Genomic DNA, 24,261 nt, shown 5'->3' with positions numbered 1-24,261 from the left:
TTGCTCATATCCATTCCAATTAGGTGTGTGCATGCCACGTGCATGATCGTCGGAAGATTTTTACCCCAGCAACACTCGGTGGGTTGGCTGAGGCGCCCCCTGGAGTGGCACCTTCATGTTGCTGGATATATGCCCCAGCACCCCCTCAGTTCCTTCTTGCCGGCTACTCCAACAGAGGGGAAGGAGGGCGGGTTTGGAATGGATATGAGCAACACATCTCGAAGAACAACAGTTATAAAGGTGAGTAACCGTCTTTCTTCTTCAAGTGCTTGCTCATATCGATTCCAATTAGGTGACTCCCAAGCCTTACCTAGGCGGTGGGGTTGGAGTGAGATGTCGCAGAGTAAAGGACCGCTGAACCAAATGCAGCATCACCCCAGACTGCTGAATTATCGCTTAGTGGGCGGCGAAGGTATGCACCGATGACCAAGTAGCTGCCCTACATATCTCCTGTATGGGTATGTGTGCCAGGAAAGCAGATGATGAAGCCTGAGCCCGTGTGGAGTGAGTGGTAAGGTGCATAGTTGGGACACCAGCCAAGTGATAGCATGAATGGATGCATGATGTGATCCAGGACAAGATGCGCTGGGAGGAGACTGGAAGACCCTTCATCTGGTCTGCCACAGCAACAAACAGTTGCAATGTTTTCCTGAAAGGTTTAATTCACTCGATGTAGAAGGCGAGGGCCCTGCGAATGTCCAGGGAGTGCAGCTGTTGTTCCCGTCGAGAGTCGTGCGGCTTCGGGTAGAAGACAGGGGTGAAGATGTCCTGATTGAGATGGAAGGCAGACGCCACCTTAGGGAGGAAGGCCGGGTGGGGTCGCAGCTGTACCTTGTCCTTATGGAACACCGTATATGGTGGTTCTGATGTGAGTGCCCTGAATTTAGACACACACCTTGCCGAAGTGATAGCTACAAGGAAGGATGTCTTCCAGGAACGGTACAGGAGTGAGCAGGTGGCCATCAGCTCGAACGGGGCAGCCATGAGTTTGGAGAGAACCAGGTTAAGATCCCACATAGGGACCGGTTGTTGAATTCGTGGGAACAGGCGTTCCAACCCCTTGAGAAATCTGCTGACAATGGGATTGGAGAAGATCGAACGACCGTTTTGGCCCAGGTGGAAAGCCGAAATAGCTGCCAGGTGCACTCTGATGGATGATATCGCCAAGCCCTGCTGTTTTAAGGACAGGAGGTAGTCCAAGATGATAGGTACTGATGCCTGTAGTGGGGCCATATGACTGAGCGCACCAGCAGGAAAAACTTCGCTAAGTACATGGACCTGGTAGAGGGCTTCCTGCTACCCAAAAGGACCTGCTATATGAAGCGAAAGCAGCACAACTCAGATTGAGTTAGCCATGCAGCATCCACACTGTGAGGTGGAGATTGCAGGTCGGGATGACAGAGTCGTCCATGGTCCTGAGTGGTCAGGTCTGTCCACGGCAGGAGTGGAATTGGAGTGTCCATCGACAGCTCTAGGAGAGTGGTATACCAGTGCTGCCTAGGCCACGCCGGGGCAACCAAAACCAGGCTCTGTTCCTGCACAGCTTGAGCAGGACCCTGTAGACTAGTGGAATGGAGGGAAGGCGTAGCACAGGTGATCCTTCCACTGTATTAGGAAGGTGTCTGACAGGAAACCCGGAGAGCGTCCTTGTAGAGAGCAGAACACTTGGCATTTCCAATTCTCACGAGAGGTGAATAGGTCTATCAGGGGAAAGCCACACTTCAGGAAGACAGAGTGGATGATGTCCGGGAGAACCGACCACTCGTGAGTCTGAAATGATCTGCTGAGGTGGTCCGCTAAGGTGTTCTGGACTCCTGGGAGAAATGACACCACCAGATGGATCAAGTGGGCTATACAGAATTCCCACAGATGAGTGGCCTCCTGACAGAGGGGGGACGACTGGGCTCCCCCTTGTTTGTTGATGTAAAACATGGCTGTTGTGGTCGTCTGTGAGGACTGCAACACAATGGCCCTGAATGCACTCTTGCAATGCCTAACACTCCAGGCGCACAGCTCTGAGCTCCCGTACGTTAATGTGCGGGGATAACTCTCCTGCCAACCATAGCTCCTGTGTATGGAGGACCCCGAGGTGGGCTCCCCATCCCAGGGATGATGCATCCGTGACTAGGGACATGGAGGGCTGCGGGGTGTGAAATGGCACCCCTTCGCACACTGATTTGGGGTCCAGCCATCAGTCTAGAGAGGCTAATATCCCTGGTGGGACAGTAACCACCGTGCTCAAGCTGTCCTGACCCGAGCAGTATACTGTTGATAGCCAGGCTTGGAGTGGACGTAGCCGCAGCCTGGCGCACATGGTCACATATGTGCAAGAGGCCATATGTCCCAGGAGGCACAGGCATGTTTTCATGGTCGAGGTTGGGAAGTTTTGCAGGCTGTGGACGATGTTCACCAGGGATTGGAAGCGTGCTTCCAGCAGAAGTGCCCGGGCTAGGTCTGAGTCTAAGACTGCTCCTATGAATTCTATCCTCTGGGTTGGTACCAGAGTAGATTTTGTGACCGAGCAGGAGGCCCACTTGATTGAACATGTTTATGGTGAGCTGGACATGAGACTGCACCTGATCCCTGGAGTGGCCCCGAATAAACCGGTCGTCAAGGTATGGGAACAGCTGGATCTGTTGTCAACGAAGGGAGGCAGCCACAAGAGCCACACACTTGGTAAAACACCCTGGGGGCCGTAGATACGCCAGAAGGAAGGACGGTGAATTGAAAGTGCTGTTGATTGACCACAAAACGAAGGAAGCATCTGTGCACTGGGTAGATCGCAACGTGGCAGTACGCATCCTTCATGTCGAGGGTGGCGTACCAGTCTCCAGGATCTAACGAAGGAATAATGGTACATAGAGAGACCATGCGGAACTTTAACTTTACCATGAATTTGTTGAGTCCGCATAGGTCCAGGATAGGCTGAAGCCTGCCCTTGGGGATTAGGAAGTAGCGGGAGTAAAAACCCCTGCCCCTTGACTCTCTTGGAACCTCCTCTATCGCCCCCACAGCTAGGAGTGATTGGACCTCCTGTAGAAGGAGGTGCTCGTGAGAAGGGTCCCTGAAGAGGGACGGGGTAGGAGGATGGGGGGGAGCAAATTGAAGGGAGTAACCCCTTTCCACGGTGCAAAGGACCCAACGGTCTAATGTTACGTGAGACCACACACAGAGGAAATGGGAGAGACGATCTTGGAAAGGCAGGGAAGGATCCTGCATGGAGACTGGTGCTCCGTCCTTGGGCGCACCTTCAAAAGTTCTGCTTAGGCCTAGGCAATGGCTTGGGAGGGCCCTGGCCTTGGCTGGCTTGGTGACCAGTTTGTCGTCTTCTACCACCTCGGCCGCATCTTCTAAAGAAGTCCTGTCTTGGCCGAGGGGGAAGGTAGGACCTCTGAGGCTGCAGTCTGAAGGGCCTTCTCTGCGTTACTGGGGTATGCATTCCCAGAGAGCGCATAATAGTTCTCAGGTCCTTCAGACTCTGCAGCCTTGAGTCTGTTTTGTCTGAGAATAGGCCTTGGCCATCAAAGGGTAGGTCCTGGAGAGTCTGCGGCAACTCTGGTGGTAAGCCACAGACCTGCAGCCACGAGATGTGGCGCATGGCTATGACCGAGGCTAGGGTCCTAGCCGCCGCGTGCAGAGAGGCTTGCAGGGAGGTTCTGGCCACCTTCTTGCCCTCCTCCACTAGGGCCCCAAATTCTTCTCTGGACTCCTGTGGAATTAACTCTTTTTTGAATTTCTCCATAGAGTGCCATGAATTATAATTGTATCTGCTCAGGAGTGCCTGCTGGATGGCCCCTGAGCTGCAAGCCTCTGGCCGAATACACCTTGTGCCTAAACAAGTCTAGGCATCTAGCGTCCTTTGATTTGGGCACCTGGGCTAACCATGCCATTCCTTCTCGTTAACCGAAGCCATGACAAGGGAACACGGTTGGGGGTGCGTGTAGAGGTACGCGTACTCCTTTGAGGGGACAAAGTACTTCCTTTTCACCCCCTTGGCCGTAGGTGGAATAGAGGCTGGCAGATTGTCTTGGCATTGGTCTGTATAGTCCGTATGACTGGGAGGGCCACGCTGGACGGTGCCTCCAGGGACAGAATGTCAACCACCAGGTCCTCTTCCTCCACCACCTCCTCTACCTGGAGGTTCATATTGTGCGCCACCCTGCAGAGCAGCTCCTGGTTGGTGTGGAAGTCCATAGGAGGAGGGCCCAAAACCGTAGTCCCTGCCACTGCCTCATCAGGCGAGGATGAGGAAGATACCCCCGGGACTAAGAGATCCTGCGTGGGGTCCTCATTTGGAGGAACTTGTTGCCTGAAGTCCACCACGCTAGGGGCGTGGGCCTGTGTTGACACTGGAGCAGTCCCCTCAGAACCCTCTGGGGGGGAGGGGCAAGACACAGTGACCTCTGGTACTCGGGGCTCCGAAGGGGCGGAACAGGAAGCTCCCAAAGGAATCCCTTGGGCCTGATGGTATGCCCAGGGGGTCCAAAAAAGACCACTGTGGAGGTCCTTGGCCCGAGTCCCTGCCTTTGTCCAGCCACTGGCCTGCACCATCTTCGCCCCAGTCATGGGTGAGAGAGCCACCTTGTGAGCGTGACAACGTGGAGGTGGAGCGAGCTGGCCAAGGCAGTGCTGAAAGTGTTGGTGCAGAATCCGCCGGTGCTGTACAGTGCCATGGTGCCAGCAACTGGTGGCGAGATGTAGAACAGTACCGAGATGTCGATCGGTGCCTGCGGTTGTATCGATACCGGGAGCCTGATCTGGATCTCAACGGCGACCTTCGACAAGACCGGCGCTGGGATTGGCTCTGGGTCGAGCGCTGCTCTGACCAGTACCGGGAGAGGTGCCAAGAGTCCCATCGGTACCAGCTGTACCGCGATTCTGATCTTTGCGAGCCGGAGCAGTGTCATGAGTACGACTGGCGCCGAGAACGGGATCGGTGCTGGGACTGCGAGCGACGCCATGAAAGGTGCCGGGACCAAGATTGGGACCAAGACTGGTGCTGCCCTGCTTCACTCGGCAACGGTGATTATATCAGGTATGGTTTTCCCTTCCATGGCACCGCCCGCACCAGAGGTGCCACTGGCTGCAAGGGAGTCGGCTCTGCGAGCGCGATCAAGTCCTGCGCTGTAGAGAAGGTCTCTGGCACAGAGGGGAGCCTTAGCTCGACCGCGGTGTGCACTGGGGAGTTAACAAGCACCGGACTAGATGGCCCTTACGGCGCCGGAGTCAAAGGTGTAGGAGCCGTTGTTATACCAATAAATTAAAAATCAGCAGGATCTTATTAAAGGGAAAAAGGCAAAATACCACATTTATTGTGAATACAGAAAGAATCATAGTAAGCAGTTAGTTATAGCTATAACATTCCATTCAATCTCATTTATTCACACATTCATTCATTCATACAAACACACACACACAGGTTCTGCAAGGTTATCATCATAGTTACCAGCCTTAGATTTGCTCATGCCAAGCCATTGGCCAGGTGGCCTGGACATGAGGAGGGAGCAGGGCCTTGTCAGATGCTCATCTGATGCTCCTGGAAGTTGGTATGCAGAATCAGACCCCAAAGTTCACTTTCTAGCGTCCATTTTTATAGGAATTTCTTCCTATGCCAGTCTATGGGAATTGCTTCATCATGCTGTTGCTGAATTAGTCAGCAGATAGCACATTCCTGACGGCTCCGTGCTGCTACATGTTATCTTGTTCTTTGGTTCTCCCATTCTTGAGGCTGTTGGGTGGATTCCAGTCTGCCCTCCGGGGGTCCTCTGGTTATTTCCACTTGACGCCTTCTTCAGCCGATGGACACTGGATTCTTAGGCTGGCACCTCCCTGATCATTCAGTTATTATCCACACCAAGCATCCATCCACATACATCCTCTATCTCTATTTTAATCACAATTGTTAATACAACAAAAGGGCGGGGAGTCTCTGGGTGCTGTTTCTGTTAGAGTATTGCTTTGAGTCTCTGTGAATTGCTTTGAGAACAGACTGTCTTAGAATGTACTAACGCAATTAGCAGCTTGCAAGTTTCACACACAGAGGGAGAGAAACAGTACCAAAAACCAAGAGACCTCTTAATTAGTAATACCCTGGAATTTAAACTATGGGGAATCAAACTCATTTGTGATTTTAATACAGAACTTCTTTAATATGATCCAACACCGTTACTTGTCCTGTGTGCTCCAGCAATGGATGCGGCTCCGGCTGCAGTGCGGGAAGTGTTGGTGGCTGTTGAACCGACAAAGAAGAAGCAGTTGGCACCTGCTTGAGCTGCTTCTTCTTCTGGCCCGGAAACAGGGACTGGCACCGCGGTGGTGGAGGTGCCGGAGGGGCATGACGCCATGAGTCTTTAGCAGAGTCCGAACGTGGTGCCAGACCAGTCGGTGCCGCAGTGGCACTCCGCACCGAAGACGATGCCCAGTCCCAGGGCGTGGAGGAAGGGACCAGGCTAAGTGCCACCTCCATAAGGAGTCTAAAGTCCCGCTCCTTTTTAGTCCTCGGCTTGAAGGCTTTGCAATTGTGGTACTTGTCCGCTTGGTGGGATTCCCGCAGGGAAGGGTCGTGGGGGGGGGGGGGTCTCCCGTTGGCATCTGCTTCAGGCAAGCCAAGCAGGGTTTGAAGTCCGGAGACCTAGGCATGGGCCCCTGTATCAGGACGGGTAGAGGGGAGAAGACCCCGCTCCACCCAACTAAATACACTAATCTACGCTAACTACTAACAACTAGTTACAACTATTAACAGGTACTAAGAGAGAAAGCTAGGGAGAGTGGAGATCAGCTACGCTGCGCTCCACAGTTCTAACGACTGTCACGGGCGGTAAGAAGGAACTGAGGGGGCGCTGGGTCAGCTGGAGCATATATCCGGCACCATGAAGGCGCCACTCCAGGGGCCACCTCATCCGACCCACTGAGTGTTGCTGGGGTAAAAATCTTACGACGATTGTGCTTGCGGCACGCACACACCTAATTGAAATCAATACGAGCAAGCACTCGAAGAACCACCGGTGATTTAAATCAATCCACCTACATGATGTAGTGTTAATGTCTTCAAAAGTAATTACTACAAATTCATTTATGGGCACTGAGGAAACAGCGATTAGGATTATTTAACATGTTAAGGAATCATCACTACAATAAGTCAGAAAAGCTTAACAAAAGATCCAATCCAAAGATTCTTTGATTACATAAAAACACAGATGCATATTTATCTTTACAACACCTCTGTGACGCAAGATGGAATTATCCCCAATTTTACAGTCAGAAATTAAGGCCAAAATTGTCAGTTCCTACTGATCATCTCCAGTTGCAAAGGCTCAGCAACTCTGATAAACCTGGTGCCTGTTTGGTAACTTGGGCACGCAGAAAATAAGGAAGATTAGTTATTCCTGTGGGAATACTGCACTACTGTGTAATGCAAAATTTGCGCAGAATTCTCCCACAGAATTGGGGTTGCAGCACTGCTGGCCGCCACTAGGGGCCACTGGTCTCTGCAGAGGCCAGCTCGCAGTGAGCAGAGCACCCATCCTGGCAGGGATGGAGGCTGCATGCTCTGGCTGCCAGGCTTGACCCCCAATCCTCATTGTCCTGGGCATGAGAGGGCTACGGACAGCCAGCTCTGTCAAAGGGTGAAGAAGGGTAGAGCAGGGCTGTACTACACCACATCCCCCAGAGGGACAGTAAAGAAGCTGGAGGGAGTAAAGACTCTGGGGGAGGCCCCCATGGCTGGGCTCTGGAGGGGAGGGGGTTGCAGGTATCTGGGCTCTGGGGGGAAAGGGGGTGCGGAGATCTGGACTCTGGGGGCCCCATGCAGCCACCTCCACCCCACATGGAACTTGGTTGTCATAGGAGTTTCTTTAACTTTCTACTCCTGGGAGAATTTTTTTTTCTGTTGTCTGTATTGTTGACAAGTATTTAGAAATAAATTACCAAAATAATTGAAACTGGAGTGATTATATTGTGTTATTTTGACAATAAAAAATGCAGAATTTTAAAATATTGTGTGCAGAATTTTTAATTTTTTGGCACAGAATTCCCCCAGGATTAATTAGTAGCAACCTGTAAAAGTAAGTATGGTTTAAGTAACTCATGCAATGTCACATAGGAACTTTGTGGCAGAGGCAGGGATATAATCCAATTCTCCAAGGTAGCATTCAGTGGCCTCAACCAAGAGACCTCCCTTCCTTCCTGCATTCCCTTGCCTTAGTCCCTACAACTTTCAAATTGTAGAACAAACAAGGAAAAGGTCATATAGCCTCCATATTACGCAACTTTGATACATTCCCTGAGCACCATTCATACTACATACTGAATGACACAACAGTCTTATGAGACATAGCATGTGACCATTAAAGATTATATCATAATGTATACACGACAGGATGAATTAAATTTGCAACTTTAATATTCTTTTAACATAGTTTTTAAATGTAGCTTAAGTTTCAGTTTGCTTGTTAAAAAAAGCATAGAAATTAAATCATGAGAAACCACAGTGACCACTTCTACCCCCAAATCTGATAGGTCATCAGCAAGGTTTGGACCTTGACCCACAGCACAGATCTCTACCACCAGATTTAAGTAACTTGTAACAGTAGTAGGCGGTTTTCCTTTAAGCAGATCAGCCTCTAGATGAGGAAGAATACACATTTTGCCAGTAGGTTTCACAGCTACAATCATGGTGCTTCAAATCAGATTGGGGTGCGTGCAGCAGAGGTTGCCATTGATGGGGGGGGAGGCAGGCAGAAACAAACCAAAAAAAAATCCACATCCATTATGGCATGGTCTATCCTGTGGGAGGGGGCAGGATATTGCCCATCCTCTTTTACTGTTCTCAAACCTGGAGGACTTCCTGGAAGGACAACAGAGGTATTCCTGGTAGCATGACTCATAAGATCCAGAAAAGGTGCACTGAACAGTGATCCGTCTAAGGGGTGGCAAACCCTGTCCTCAAGGAAACCATGTAGTGGAAATGTAACAATGAAAATCTTGCCAATCCTTATTCACTATGCAGGAGTAGGGAACTTTTTTTTCTATCAGGGGCCACCGACACACAGAAAAAGAAAAGAAAAAAAAATATCAGTCATGGGCCTCACACAGCCCCGGGGTGGGGGTGGGGCGCGCCATGGACGCTCTGGGCTTCCCTTAGGGTGGGGCCAGAAATGAGGGGTTCAGGGTGCAGGAGGGCTCCAGCCAGGGGTGCTGGCTCTGGACTGGGGCTCAGGATGAGGGGTTTGGAATACAGAAGAGGGCTCCGGGCTGGGGCCAACAGGTTTGGAGTGCAGGAATTTGGCTCAGGGGCAAGGGGTTGGGGGTGCAGGGTCTGGGAGGGAGTTAGGGTGCGGGAGGCGTTTCTGACTTGGGGCAGGTGGTTCAGGGTGCAGGCTCCGGCCAGGCAGAGCTCACTGCAGGCGGCTCCCAGTTGGCAGCACAGCATGACTAAGGTAGGCTTCCTGCCTGCCCTGGCTCTGTGCTGCTCCCAGAAGCGGCCGGCATGTCTGGCCTCTAGAAGGAGGCGTGGCCAGGCAGCTCTGTGTGGTGCCCGCGTCTGCAGGAGCCACCCCCACAGCTCCCATTGGCCACGGTTCCCAGCCAAGGAACTGCAGAGCCGCTGCTGGGGGTGGGGGTAGCACACGGAACTTCCCTGATTGCCCCTCCGCCAAGGGGACGCAAGGAAATGCCAGCCGCTTCTGGGAGCTACATGGAGCTGACTAGCACTGAATGGAGACTTGCTGGGGGCTGGATGAAATTAAGCGGTGGGCCAGATTCGTGCCATAGGTTCCCCACCCCTAATGTAAGTGATAAACAAGCCTTTAGAGTCTGCAGAAGGTACAAATGGTGGGATTTAAGGTTTTCCAGTAATACAAATGCAGTGGCTTTTAAAAGATTTTTAGGAACTGAATAATTTTTCAAACACATGATCATTTCTCGTTATTGTTCTAGAACTTCTACATCTTCAGATTACTTGGATCAGTAAGTATAACACACTTTGCAAACTTACTGTTTGTACATGTTTATACTTTATGCTAAGTGATCTCAAGTTAAATATCCAAGAACTTGAATTTCCTAAATAAGTACCTGGATAAGACAGCAACTCCATTTGGGAGTTCTCTTGCATTTTCCAGTTAGTTCTACCAAGTCTCTTTTAAAAAAAAAAAAAAAAAAAAAAAGTAGATAAAGTCCTGACTACAAAAAGAAACTGACCCTTTGCTGACAAATCTTCTTGAGCTGCTGCTGAGAACATTTATGTACTAATTTAGGTCAGACAAAAATCCTGACAGACTCAATTATGCCTTCTTGTCTACGAGTTTTGTTTTCAATGCTTGCTCAGAGAGGACTTGTTCTGAAAAACTTTCAAATTCCTAGTTTAGACAGAGCTTGTTTGCTTAAATTTATTTCTGTCAGCCAGTGTAATTTTTGTCTGAATGCAGTATGGTTATAGCCGTGTCAGTCCCAGGATATTAGAGACACAAGATGGGTGAGGTAATCTCTTTAATAGGACCAATTTCTGTTGATGAGAATAAGCGTCTCTCTTTCACCAACAGAAGCTGGTCCAATAAAAGATACTACCTGATTCACCTTGTCTCTCTCATTTTTGGCTGAATACTTTCTAGATTTGAACTATTTGCTGTAAAAGTTTTACACAGGATTTAACACTTAAGCCAGCTAACATGAAGAAGATCTCAGTCTTTAACAATGTTTAAGCAACTGCTACAGGACTAGGAAGAACAGAAGGCTTATTTAAAAGAAAACCCACCACAATGTTTTAAATACGGCTATGCCCCATCCAAGTTGCTTGGCTTAACCATGTTTAGAATAGCTGTCACAATCATTAAACTCTAGTATGGACAGGGTTTCGGCTTCTCTAGTTCCACTTTTGTTTTCTTCCTCTGACGGCAGTATCTACATTTGATATTTATATTCTGTTTTTGAACCTGATTTGCCCACTCAAAGGTGCTCAGGGAATGTATGCAATTACCTTGATTAGAGTACCGGAGCTGAACTAATGATACAGACATATTTGCCACTGTTCACTGAAAAGAATGTTACTTTTGAGGAGTTTTGTCTGTAATTTTTGCTACAATCAGAACGCCAGTTGCTATGTGCACAAACTGCAAGCAGCGATGCAGTGGTCTCAGGCAGCTAAACAACATTACATTGTTCAATAGCATTTTTCATAGAAGGCCATTTTAGTTTTCCCAGTACTGTACACTTATTTTTTACCTTTTCTACCCCAGATCCTCCTTAAAATATAATCTTGTGCTCAGTGAGGAACATAAAAGTACTTCAAAGCAAAGAAACGTACTGCTTCAGAAATGTTTTTAGATTAATCTGAAGGGTGTGTGTCTTAAATGCTGAAATTCAGGTTTTTATTCTGTATTGTCTACATTATATCTAAAAACAACAAAAAGAAACTCTAGCGAGACAAGCCTGCTGCACAGCTATTTGGGAGACTCGGGTTTATAAGTGATTTCAGGATTCCAATTCCTAGTTAGATACCAAAATACACAAATTATAGTAATGGTATACTTAAAAACACAGAGATGGCATGTTAGCCATGCCACATAAGAACAATTCATAGCATGATAATAACTGGATACTCACTAGACGGCTGAATGCCTTACTATAAAATAAGGGGAAGAATGCCAAACCGAAGGTGGTCAGAGGTGCAAGGTAACAGACAAGTGGCTAAAACAGATAGTACAAAGGTTGTTTAGAATGAAACCTAACCAGTTCTCAAGCAACTGAAAACAGGAAGCTGTAGAGAGTCACAGGCGTGATTCCATGGATGCTCTGGGGCTGGAACACCCATGGAAAATAAACAGTGGCAGCCCTACAGGTTGCACCTCCTCCCCCCAGCACTTCCTACTCACCTGCAGCTCCGCCAATCAGCTCCTCGCACTCCCTCCCACCGCAGATCAGCTGCGGAGGCAGGAAGAGGTGGGTGAGGGGGCGGGAAGAGGCAGGGGAAGGGGTGGAGTGTGGGCAGGACAGGGGCAGGAAGATGCAGGGTGGGAGCTTGTAGGAAGGGGCAGAGTGAGAGCGGGGCCTGGGGCAGAGTGGGGGGAGGGTTGAGCATGCCCTGGCAACTCATTAAGTCAGTACCTATGGAGAGATTTAAACTCTACTGAACACTAAACTGAAGACAAGCTAACTTAATGTAAATACTTACTTTCTGAACAGTTTTAGGATTACCTTTGATAAAGTGCCTCTTTCCTTTGACATGTTCGCCACATTCAGATAACATTTAGAGACAGGCTTCTCTCCTAACATGCTCCCTTCTTTATTATGTTCAGTATACAGAGAAAATTTTTCAAACAGAGTCTCCCCTATAGTGTGCAGTGGGCTTCTTTCATTTTATCCTCATTAACTCTCCCAATTATATTTTTGTCTTTGCGATCAGAAATAGTAGGCTTTTGAGGTGTCTGAGGTATGTCCCTGGCATAATATTTGTCTGATTTAAACTTTGTTTTTCAAATTTCAAAACACTGCTTACCTCCCCAACTGAATCAGTCGACTTGCGCCCTTTTTCATCAGTGCACAATTTCAAACTTTTTTGCACTGGAGCAGGTGTAGGCAAAATTTTGTCTAACTCTGCAGAAGATTTTGCCTTTTCTTGAGCTTTTTGTTTTTTGTGCATATTTTTCTTCTCCAAATAGTTGTCCTTTGTTTCCACTTTTTTACTTTCCTCTTTGTAATCTTCAGCCTTTTTAAGTTTCTTCTTTTTCCTTTTAACCTTCAGCTCAATGCTGTCCTCTTCAGTACTTGCTGACCCATCTGGCTGCCTGTCAGCAATGGAATCCTTCATAACCATTTCCTGTTCAGATTTCTCTTTTCCACTTTTTATCTTGTGTTTCTCCTCTCTACCCTCAGAACACAAGTCTGAATTTTCATTGTCAGCTACTTGAGAAAACGAATCATCTAGGGTGCTTGACTCAGAGTCAAACTGAAGGTCACTATGTTTTTCCTTTCGCAATTTTTTACTTTCTTTAGAATCCTCTTTACATTTTGTCTTTAAATCTTTAATTTCTCCCTTCTTTTTCTTGATTTCTTTAGAATCTTCTTTCTTCTGCTTCTTAGGATCCTTTGAATCTTCCTTGGTTTCTGAAGTTCTTTTTTTTGGTTTTGAATCTAAAGTCAAACTATCTGAGGAGTTTTCACGTTCCAGCCTGGGTTTCTCTTTGAATTTTGCAGACTTTGATTTTTTCTTTTTCAAATCATCTGGGCTTCTATCCTCACCATCTTTTGATTTTTTTTTCTTCTTCTTTGGTGACGTGTCTTCTTTTGCTTCACTTTGCAAGTCACTGTCAGATTCTGCCTCAAATAATTCATCATTTAAAGACAGCTTCTATAAAATGAAGAAAAACAGAAAAACATTTCTTTCCTCCTTTCCCAATTAAACTTTATTATTTATGTACTTCAGTGCACAACAGTGTTATACATGCTTAAATCCATAGAGCCCAAACCCAGGGTAGTGCAAGATTTCAAATTTTTAAACACAACTGTAGCTTGCAGTGGTTATTCCCATTCTAGCTCATCATTACTAAGTCCTCTCTGAAACAGGACTAGATCAAAGTGCATTAACAAACTTAATGCATGTCAGCAGGGTCCACGTGGACAGATAGTCCACAGCAGAATAGTGCAGGGGAAAGTCACACCCCTGCTTACTGTGAACGAATTATTTGTGTCGACAAGCCCTTACTCAAGTTACTACCTCTGGAAGTGGCATTAACAGGCACATGGAGGGAAAAAAACAGGCAGGATGTACCTGGGTAGCTATGTTGAGCAGCAAAATAGAGCACAAACTTGATTCTGGACTCTTCCTTGCTGCAAGAGTCAGTCCTGGTCTACGCTTAAAGTGTAGTCTGACATAACCCCCAGCGTATAGACAACTAGGTTGACAGAAGAATTCTTCCATCAGTTTAGCTACCGCTTCTTGGGGAGGTGGATATCCTCCCCTGCAGTAAACACCCTGTCAATGTAGAAAGTGTCTACATTACAGTGCTACAGTGGCATAGCTGCAGCTGTGCCGCTGTAGCACCCATACTGTAGACATGGTCTAATTAACTTGATATTGCAAAGGTGATCTACTGATTCTTCAGAAGTATGGCACAAGATTCCAAAGAAACCTGTTGTAGGTTATTTTAAAGCACATGGGTATGTCCATGCTGCAATAAACCAGCCAAGGCTGGCCTGAGTCAGCCGACTCTGGCTTGTGGGGCTCAGGCCCCTAGGCTATAAAACTGCAGCGTAGACATCTGGGCTTCGGCTGGAGCCCAGCAAGGGGGAGAGGGTCCCAGAGCTGAGGCTCCAGCCTGAGCATCTACATTGCAATTTTATAGCCTTGCCACCTGAGCCCCATGAGTCCAAGTCAGCCGAAATGGGCCAACTGCAGCGTGTTATTGCAATGCAGACATGGGTTTTTAAGAGGTTCTTAAAAACCCATGTGCCCATCATCCATTACATTTACTATAAACTAAACAGGAACAAAGAAAAATTCCCAGGGATTAGTGGGCAAAGAATATCCAAACAAGGAAGGGAGGGAAAGTACTGCTTCAAAGAATGAGTGAGCAAAGAGTTCTCACTGGAAGAGGATAGGGTTTGGGTGTGGCGATGGTAGAAAGATTTGCATTTAACTGCCTGCTGAGTGTTGATTAGACTGGCCCCTTACCATTTAACTTTGGGCTTAATTAAACTTTGAGATGAATCTGGGTGAGGTAAATTCATTCCCTGGCTGATGCAGAAAACTGTCTAAAACAAACAATAATAGCAAGGCTGAGGCTTTAAAAAAAAAAAAAAAAAAGTAGAGCAAAACAGAGCAGTGCTTTAAACTAAAAAGACTATCCAAAATGGTCTCCGTTCCTGCTGCCCTCTCTGCAAAAGCTTAGTCTACAAGAGAGAAGAAAATGGTGGTAAGACTGCTATCAGATTCTGCATTCTGTGCCTACAATTATTTCACTGGTATAGACACATAACTGTTACTATTAATGAGAAAAAACAGTTCCTAGCTGTAATTCTAGCTTTCAGAAGATAACTGCTGTGTAAATATTCAGAAATCTAGTTAATCTTGTTTCACAATATGGACTGAAAAGTAAGCATTCCAATATACAAAATGAATCTCTCGTCTTACACTATAAGGATATCAAAACCAGCAGGAAAGCATGAAAACCTACAGTAGGCTTTAAAAGAAGATTATATGTTCCCATATACCCATCAAAACTTAAGTGTTAAGGAATGTTTTCAAACTACTCTAATAGGAGAGCCAATTTTATATAGAAATGTAGAAAAATGTGACTGTTTATGACTATTCTAGGAGAAAAGAACTATACTAGCAGGTCACATACTTTATTTCTTGTATAGGCTGAGTTTATTGCACAAACCAGAGGTTCCTTCCATCTTCCCCTACAAGGTCTCTGTGTTGCACTCGCACATTCCCCTTCTTTTTCAGGGATTCATTGCAATTCCTCACAATCTCCCTGCTACCATGGGTTTTGCATGCCCCAGGCCCAGCTTCTCTCCCCCTGCCATGGCAAGGGCTGCATGGCCCTCACTTCCCGGGTCCCCCATTCTCTACAACCTATGATAGGAGCTCTGTGTGCACCCTTAATTCACCTCCTTCTCCCCAAATGAGGGGGGAGGGATAGCTAGGTGGTTTGAGCATTAGCCTGCTAAATCCAGGGTTGTGAGTTCAATCCTTGAGGAGGCCATTTAGGGATCCGGGGCAAAAATTGGGGATTGGTCCTGCTTTGATCAGGGGGTTGGACTAGATGACCTCCTGAGGTCCCTTCCACCCCTGATATTCTATGATTCACCACCAGTCCCTTTCCCCTACGCCAGACACTCCCAGTCTATCTGGGTGATAAGTCAGTCAAGGCATCTTGTTACATGTTAAACTGTAACAAGAAGCCAAGCAGGAGTATTTCTATGCCACAAGGCATTAACTGATGTCATCAACTAGCTGCTTGAACTATATACAATTGCAGAGGTGCCTGAAACAGTGATTGTATTAATCTGATGGTAGGGTTTCCATTTCTCGCCTTTTGGTTTTCCAATTTCCCCCCAAAATCAGTAAGGTTCTGGCCACTGATGCCTTGAACATTCCCAATAACTTTGGAATTGATCGTATGCTGAGTTCACAAGTTATCATGTTACATAAAGAGAAATGCCATCAAATTAAATGTGAGGACCTCACAAGCTTGGCCAAAAAGGGCACTTATGGCATTTTTTCCTAATAAGAGATTTTTGTAATCTTACCCAAACTTTAATTAATAGCAACTCCCAAGCGAGCAAGCAATGGTCATTCCAATAATAAAGGCCTCTACTAAAAAGAAATTTTGATTATATTTTAGAGTCTGAACACAACTCCATAGAACATTTAATACCAGAAAATGAGGCCTAAAAAGGGAAAGACGTCTTTAAAGGAAGGTGGGGGAAAAGCAGACATACCTGTATGTCCTTCTTAACAGGCTTAGGCTTACTATCCACTATTTTTTTTCGGAATTCAAGCAGCACTTCTTTACAGTCTTCCAGATGAACCTCTGGTTCCCAGGTATCATCGTCCGAGGTATATCCCTTCCACCGCACTTTGTACAGAATTTTACCCTGAGAGAGCAAAAAGTACTTATAAAACAAGAGTTTATAGGGGGGGTTTCTACAGTATCGACTTGCTCTTGTGAATCTTAATGTATAACGGTTTAGTCTAATATTTTATAGGATGAAAATGTTAATTCTAAAAAGGGAGATGAGCCATGTTTTGCTATAATCATTCACGCAAACATGTTCTCATAGTTTGAAGTATTACACAAAAGAGGTTTTAAGTACAGTGAATATAAGATTTATTTCTTACAGTAGTTCACTAAAGGTCTGTTAACCATTTGGTTTTGCCCAAAGTTCTTTGCTGCTTCTCCAAACAAATTTAGCAATTTCATATTACATTGATGAACAAATCACTTTTCTAGATCAGGATACACCTTGATGGGGGACACATATCAACTACTCAACTTCACAAGAACGAAGTCTGCTACAAGAATTCAGTTTTTTCCTTTCCTGGCTTCACACTGCAGGACACGTGCCTAGAAGCACTTGAATTGAAGTGCAGGGTGGAGCAAAAAAAATAAAAATAAATTAGGGCTGTCAATTAATCGCAGTTAACTCACATGATTAACTAAAAAAAATTAAACACAATTCATTGCACTTAATAGAATACCAACTGAAATTTATGAAATGTTTTTGAATGTTTTTCTACATTTTCAATATTGATTCCAGTTACAACACAGAACACAAAGTGCACAATGCTCACTTTATATTATTTTTATTACATATATATGCACTGTAAAAATGATAAAAGACGTATGAGGTGAATTGAAAAATACTAAGTACTGAAGCGCAATCTCTTTATTGTGAAAGTATTACTTACAAATGCAGGGTTTTTTTTTCTTACAGAACACCACTCAAAAACGAAACAGTGTAAAACTTAAGAGCCTACAAGTTCACTCAGACCTACTTCTTATTCTGCCAAATCGCTAAGTTTGTTTACATTTACAGGAGATACTGCTCCTTGTTTCTTATTTACAATGTCACCTGAAAGTGAGAACACGTGTTTGCATGGTATTGCAAGATATTTATATGCCAGACGCGCTAAAGATTCATATGTCCCTTCATGCTTCAGCCACCATTCCAGAGGACATGCTTCCATGCCGATGATGCTCGTTAAAAAAATAATGTGTCAATTAAATTTGTGACTGTACTACTTGGGGGGGAGAATTGTATGTCTCCTGCTCTGTTTTACCCGCATTCTGCATATATTTCATGTTATAGCAGTCTCGGATGATGACCCAGCACGTTTCGTTTTAAGAACACTTCCACAGCAGAACTGACAAATCGCAAAGAAGGTACCGATGTGAGATTTCTAAAAATAGCTACAGCACTCGACCCAAGGTTTAAGAATCTGAAGTGCCATCTAAAATCTGAGAGGGACAAGGTCTGGAGCATGCATTTAGAAGTCTTAAAAGAGCAACACTCTGATGCAGAAACTATAGAACCCAAACCACCAAAAAAGAAAATCAACCTTCTACTGGTGGCATCTGACTCAGATGATGAAGATGAACATGCCTCAGTCTGCCCTGCTTTGGATAGTTCTCGAGCAGAACCCATCATCAGCATGGAAGCACGTCCTCTGGAATGGTGGCTGATTAACAGAATTTTATACATAACACAGATTAACAGAATATATATGATTTTAATTATATATATGATTAACAGAATATATAATTCTGTTAACGTGGTTACCATTATCAACCAATCTCACCAAAAAACAGTATAAAGTTTGTCTGACAAGACCATTTTCCATAAAACCATGCTGATTGGTATTAATTATGCTACCGTATTTTAATTCTTTATTAAATACACTCCATGTCAGAATATCCATGACATGAGACAATTTCACTACTGGCTCTGGATTAAAGCACTTTAGATGCAAGAGGATTTTGTTACTTTCCCTCAAAAGAGAACAGTGGTTTTCAAAAATTACATTGTTTTCCAACAATTTTGGAAAGAGAAGTTTCAAAAGAAATTTTGCTACTCTTATTTATCCTAAATAAATTTGTCATCTGCAAGCTCTGTATCTCACTGTTCATCCCCTTTTGTGGATCCTTAATATATTAAACACTAGTACACAACCTTGCTACATCCCACTTAATCTTTTACACTGTTGAACACTGACCATTTATTCCCATTTGTTTTCTATACAGGTCAGTGTCTAAGGTTATGTCCACACTACAAATTACATCACTCAGGGGTGTGAATAATCCACACCCTATAAGCAATGTAAATTATACTGATCTAAGCGCCAGTGTAGAAGGCGCTATGTTGGCAGGAGAGTGTCTCACACTGACGTAGCTACTGCGTCTCCTGGAGGCAGGAGTTATTAAGCCGATGGCAGTGTCTCTTCACCGGAAGCATTATGGCAGCATATATATGATGTGCCACGATAAATGATGTGATACAGACATAGCCTAATTCAAGACAGTACTTTATTTAATACTTAACTTCCTTACAGATTCTTGTGATGAACTTTGTCAAGGATATTTTGAAAATCAAATTTGTTGTGGGAGGGAGCGGGGGTCACATTTCTTTAAACAAATTTCCAAAATGTTCACCTGTCTGCTTTCCCCTCCTTTTTAAGGTTATTAATGCACTAAGCAATACATACCAGAAAGTCTCAGAGAACTAAAGGCGCTTTAATTCTAGCTTCTTTTTGAAATTACAAAAATAGGGTGTGTCTACATGAAGTCTTAGGGCACAACACGCTGGGGTACAAATCTACAGCACTCTAGCCTGCCATGCAGCTACTGGTGCTGCACGCTGAGGGTGTATCTGCATTTAAAATGCTGCAGCAGCGCAGCTGCATCATTGTAGCACTACAGTGGAGACACAACCTACACTGGGGGTCGGCAAACTTTTTGGCCCGAGGGCCACAGTCAGTATAGCGACATCTCTCAGGGGTATGAATTTTTCACACACACACACACACCCCCGCCCCCCAAGGGATGCAGCAATACCAATATGAATTCTTAGTGCTGACCAAGCTTGAGGGTTTTGGAGCATACGTCAATCTATTGAATGTAGTCAGTGGGCTTACATTTATTACACTAGAGTATCTGAACATAATTTGGCGATGAACGGCATGTAGTGAATGAAGCAATTAACAAAGATTAAAATAATTCATGAATATAGCCAAATTGATGTTTAACACATTTAAAGATTTATTTAGTCTGCCTAGAGACTTTATTTTTGCATGCCATAGCAATTTTACTGTGCAGTTTTCACTTCTAAAGTTATTTCTAAAATGTTGCATCCCTGCCTTCATTTACTGAGCACCCTTAAGGTTTGTCTACACAGAAACTGGGAGCCAAAATAATTCACCCTTTTGTTTTGGTGCAAGTGAACATGGACTTCAGAAGGAGATATACCCCAGTGTAAGATGTATGTTAGTAAAAAGTTAGATGTCTTAAGTAGCCTTAATTTCTTGAATTTTGCTAACTCCATAAGCCAACACAGAAGAGTTCTAAGATGAGGTGTTACAGATCTGCCAGATAGTGAGCATCAACAAGCTGCACATAAATGTAATAAATCTTGAAGCTTCTGCACTTCAGGTTTAATCTGAAGGATTATTTAGTTTTCCCTGTATATTTTGGCTATTTCTCCACAATCAACATGCCTATAAAAATTGTATAAGTGATGCAGAATTCAACCTATATAAAAACACACAGAATAATACTCAACAAACTTCAAAGTTCAAACCCTAATGCTTGGTCTACACTAGAAAATTAGGTCAGTATAACTGTGTTTCTCCATAAAAAATTCACCTCCCTGAATGAAGCAAATAAGCTGACCTAACCACCCGTGTAAACAGAACTAGGTTGACAGGAGAAAGCACTGAAGCACAACAGCGGCGCAGGTGCAGTGTAGATAAGCCCTAAGAGTAGCTCAACATTTCAAAGAAAAGCTAACTTAAGTTATGAAAGACATTCCTGCTGTCTCTAAAATTGTATTCCTAACCTGAGAGATTCTGTGCCCCAAATGGATCCATGAAAACTACCTAGAAACCACTACAGGGAAAGTAACTTTATAGAACAGCAGTGGGAACTTAGAATACTTTTGATGATTTAAGTTATATTCAGAAACAACTGGAAGTTCAAGATGGATTAAACAATGTGTTCACTGAGACAATACATTTACTAACTGACCACATTTGTCAGAATCTTATACCAGTGAGCCACTGACCCAGAAAATGGCTGTTTTCACAATGTATTTTACCACTGCAACTACCAGGAAAAATGTCAAAATTATTTTTTTCCTAATAATTCTTTCATGCAAAGCTACAAAAAGCATATTTTATATTTGGGGTTATATAATAAAAGCATTAAGATACAGCACTGTTTTCATGGGCTTATAGCCCAAGTAAAACAAAAACAAAAAAAATCACCCCAGACAAACCTGACCCACAAGAATCCATATAACCTCAAATATTGGCACCTGTGTGTCTTTGTTGGTTTTATGATTGGGACTCAAAAATGAAGGTATTTTAGGAACAATTTTCTGTCGGTGTCACTTTAAAAATGATTCTCCTTTGTGCCTTTATTCCATGTTACACAGAAGAGTTTCACCACTTCATGTAGCCATAAAGAAAGGATTTGACACTCCCAGCTTGAGATCCCAGACTAACTGATCCACTGGGTAGAGTCAGTTATGCTAAATGAAGTACTTAAAGCAAAGTATTTTAAATTAGCTTCAGGCAGTTTGAGTTATAAGTGGCCCATGAAGATGGAAACAAAAAGAACAGAAACCCAAATTCAAGCCTATGCAAGATGCTGCCCTGCTACCTTTGGTTATACCATTAGAAAACAAAGGCATTTGTGTTGTGATGGGGAGTCAGCCCATCTGAAGGCATCAGCTGTTTGGCTGCTCCCCTCACAGCCCCTCACCCTTAGTCTAGCCACGGGTCTAGAACTCAGGTGCAGAACACAGGAATGCGAGGAATATGTGGCCACGGGACAGAGAGCGTGAGACAAGAGTGACACAGGAGGCAGGCACTGTGAGAGAAGGGAGGAAGTCAGGGAGCTTCTGGGGGAAAGGAAAAGAGAAGGGAATGAATGAAAGAGGTAAGAGGCAGGGCAAGCTCCACAACAGCAGCTAGCTCCTGCTAGTTGGAAAGCTGAGGAGTCTTGGGCACCATTATCCCGCCGGGCCGGGGCTCCCCTCATTCAACCCCCCCCCCCGGTCCCCGCCGGGCCGGGGCTCCCCTCATTCAACCCCCCCCCCCGGTCCCCGCCGGGCCGGGGCTCCCCTCATTCAACCCCCCCCCCCGGTCCCCGCCGGGCCGGGGCTCCCCTCATTCAACCCCCCCCCCCGGTCCCCGCCGGGCCGGGGCTCCCCTCATTCAACGCCCCCCCCCCCGGTCCCCGCCGGGCCGGGGCTCCCCTCATTCAACCCCCCCCCCCGGTCCCCGCCGGGCCGGGGCTCCCCTCATTCAACCCCCCCCCCCCCGGTCCCCGCCGGGCCGGGGCTCCCCTCATTCAACCCCCCCCCCGGTCCCCGCCGGGCCGGGGCTCCCCTCATTCAACCCCCCCCCCCGGTCCCCGCCGGGCCGGGGCTCCCCTCATTCAACCCCCCCCCCGGTCCCCGCCGGGCCGGGGCTCCCCTCATTCAACCCCCCCCCCGGTCCCCGCCGGGCCGGGGCTCCCCTCATTCACCCACCCCCTCCGTTTTCACATCCAGGATCTTCTCCACTTCGAACACGTCCTCCTCCTCCTCGCTCTCGGCGCCCGCATCGCCCCCGGCCTGGCCAGACGCCGCCCCCGCTTCCTTCTCCTTCTCCTTCTCCGCCTCGGCTTCGGCCGCCGCCGCCTCCTCCCCGCTCCCGGCCGCCGCCATGTTGGGGGGAATTTCAAGCGACTACAAGCGAAAAGCGCTGCGACAGCCACGGCCAGGCGGGCAGCGCCGTGACGCAGCCTCTGCGGCCAATCAGCGGGCCGAAGCGCAACGTAGAGTCAATCCCAGGCGCCGCTCGGCGTTTAGAGTGACAGGTCCAACTAGCCAATCGGTGGCGCCGCAGGGAAGCGCCAAGCAGAAGAAGAGGAGCGAAGGGGCGGGGCGGGGAGAAGTTCCCGCAGCGGGTGGGCAGGGCGGCGCTCGGGGGGCGCTGGTCTGATCCCGGCGGGGGCCTGGTGGCGGGGGCCGCGGGCAGCCGCAGACCTGCCCCCGGCAAAGGGCGGGGCTGCTGTGGCGACTCTTTTCCCTCCTCCAGCGGGCCCCTCCCTGCCCTTCGGTGCCCGCCGCTTGCCGGGCCGAGCCGTGCGCCCAGGGCACAGCGCCGCGGCCCGCAGCCCCGGGCAGGGGTCCCAGGGCCAGGAAGGGAGCACGGTGATGGTCTGGTCTGACCTCCTGTGTAACGCAGGCCGTAGGACTTCCCGTTGGAACTGGAGCGTATCTTTAAGGAAAAACACCTGATCTTTATTTATAAATTGCCAGAGGTGGAGAGCCCCTAGCCCTGTGTCGGTTGTGCCAATGGTTAATTACCCTCAGTGTTCAAAAGGTGCGGTGCTTGGTCGCCCTCATCATCGGGGCAGATACCAAAGCAGAAACCGAATTGGTCTCTGGCTAGGTTCTCTTTCGCCACAACCTGCAGGACACTGTCTGGAATGGCCCTTTCTCAGGGTTTCATTGGTCACTTGCCTCAGCAGCAGAGAAGCTCTTGGCCATTTCAGTTAGGAGGAGGATCAACCCAATTGTCGTAGGCGGTCAGCTTCGGACCAGTGTAAACACCTTCAGGATGTGACCATACTGGCCAAGGGGAATTTGGTGTACTGATCTCAGAGGGCCTCTCCTTGAATGCCCTGCACAAGGTCCCATTGTTCTGACACAATTTTAATATCTTGATTATCAAGGGTTGAATTCACCGAGGTTCTGTGTCTATTACAGCCTCACCTACAAAGCCAGCTTCTTGACTCGGTCTCCAGCGATTCATCTGTTCAACTCTCAGATTTCAGAGTAGCAGCCGTGTTAGTCTGTATCCGCAAAAAGAACAGGAGTACTTGTGGCACCTTAGAGATGAACAAATTTGTTAGTACTCCTGTTCTTTTTGCTATTCAACTCTGGAGGTCCTCAGTGCAATTTCCAGTGTGTTGGCAAAGATGAAAGCTGTCACATTAATTCAAGTGTACTCACCACATTATACTCATAGTAATTGCTTTCTGCCCACAGGGGCGTGCACAGAAATTCAACTTTAACCCCTTTTGGGGGGGCATGTTCAGCTCTTCCCTCCTGCCCCAGCTCTGGCAGGACTCGCTCTTCCCTCTCTCCTGCCCTGGGTCCAGGAAGAGCTCGCTCTCCTCCCTGCAGCCCCAGGCAGGAGGAGCTCGCTCTCTCTGCCACTGTGGCCTTAGGACTGGAGGAGTTCTGTGCCCCTGATGATTGGGAGGGGGCTGTTCTCCTACTTGCCCCCCCCCCGCATACCTCTGTGCCCACATTGATTATTAGTATTGGATTACAATAATGCCTAGAGATCCCAATCAGGATCAGAACCTTCTTATCTAGGATGCTGTACAACCCATCACCCATATCACCTGCAAAGGCTGATGGGCACAGTGTTATCACTTCCTGTTCTAAACTACTGCATATTTTCATTATTGTGTTTCATGTTAGAAGTGGCCTCATTTCAGAGGTGGATAATGTGAACTCTCTATAGTGTCTATAGCATTGGCAATA

At 46.7% G+C, this 24,261-nt stretch overlaps 1 protein-coding gene across 1 annotated transcript in view; it reads right to left on the bottom strand.

Annotated features, from left to right (window-relative positions):
* MPHOSPH8 (M-phase phosphoprotein 8) overlaps positions 1 to 22,497 on the bottom strand; it is a 48,637-nt gene extending 26,140 nt beyond the window's left edge. The window contains exons 1-3 of the mRNA XM_084620880.1: positions 22,252 to 22,497; positions 16,441 to 16,596; positions 12,491 to 13,342 (exon numbers count right to left, since the gene is read on the bottom strand). Of these exons, the coding sequence (XP_084477006.1) occupies positions 12,491 to 13,342; positions 16,441 to 16,596; positions 22,252 to 22,428 (1,185 nt within the window). The 5' untranslated portion in view covers positions 22,429 to 22,497. The remainder of the gene's footprint in view (positions 1 to 12,490; positions 13,343 to 16,440; positions 16,597 to 22,251) is intronic.
* Positions 22,498 to 24,261: the final 1,764 nt, after the last annotated feature.

The sequence above is a fragment of the Lepidochelys olivacea genome (genome assembly GCF_965140295.1).
Source record: "Lepidochelys olivacea isolate rLepOli2 genome assembly, chromosome: 1".
Lineage (NCBI taxonomy): Eukaryota > Metazoa > Chordata > Testudines > Cheloniidae > Lepidochelys > Lepidochelys olivacea.
This window is presented reverse-complemented; position numbering and strand designations above follow the sequence as displayed.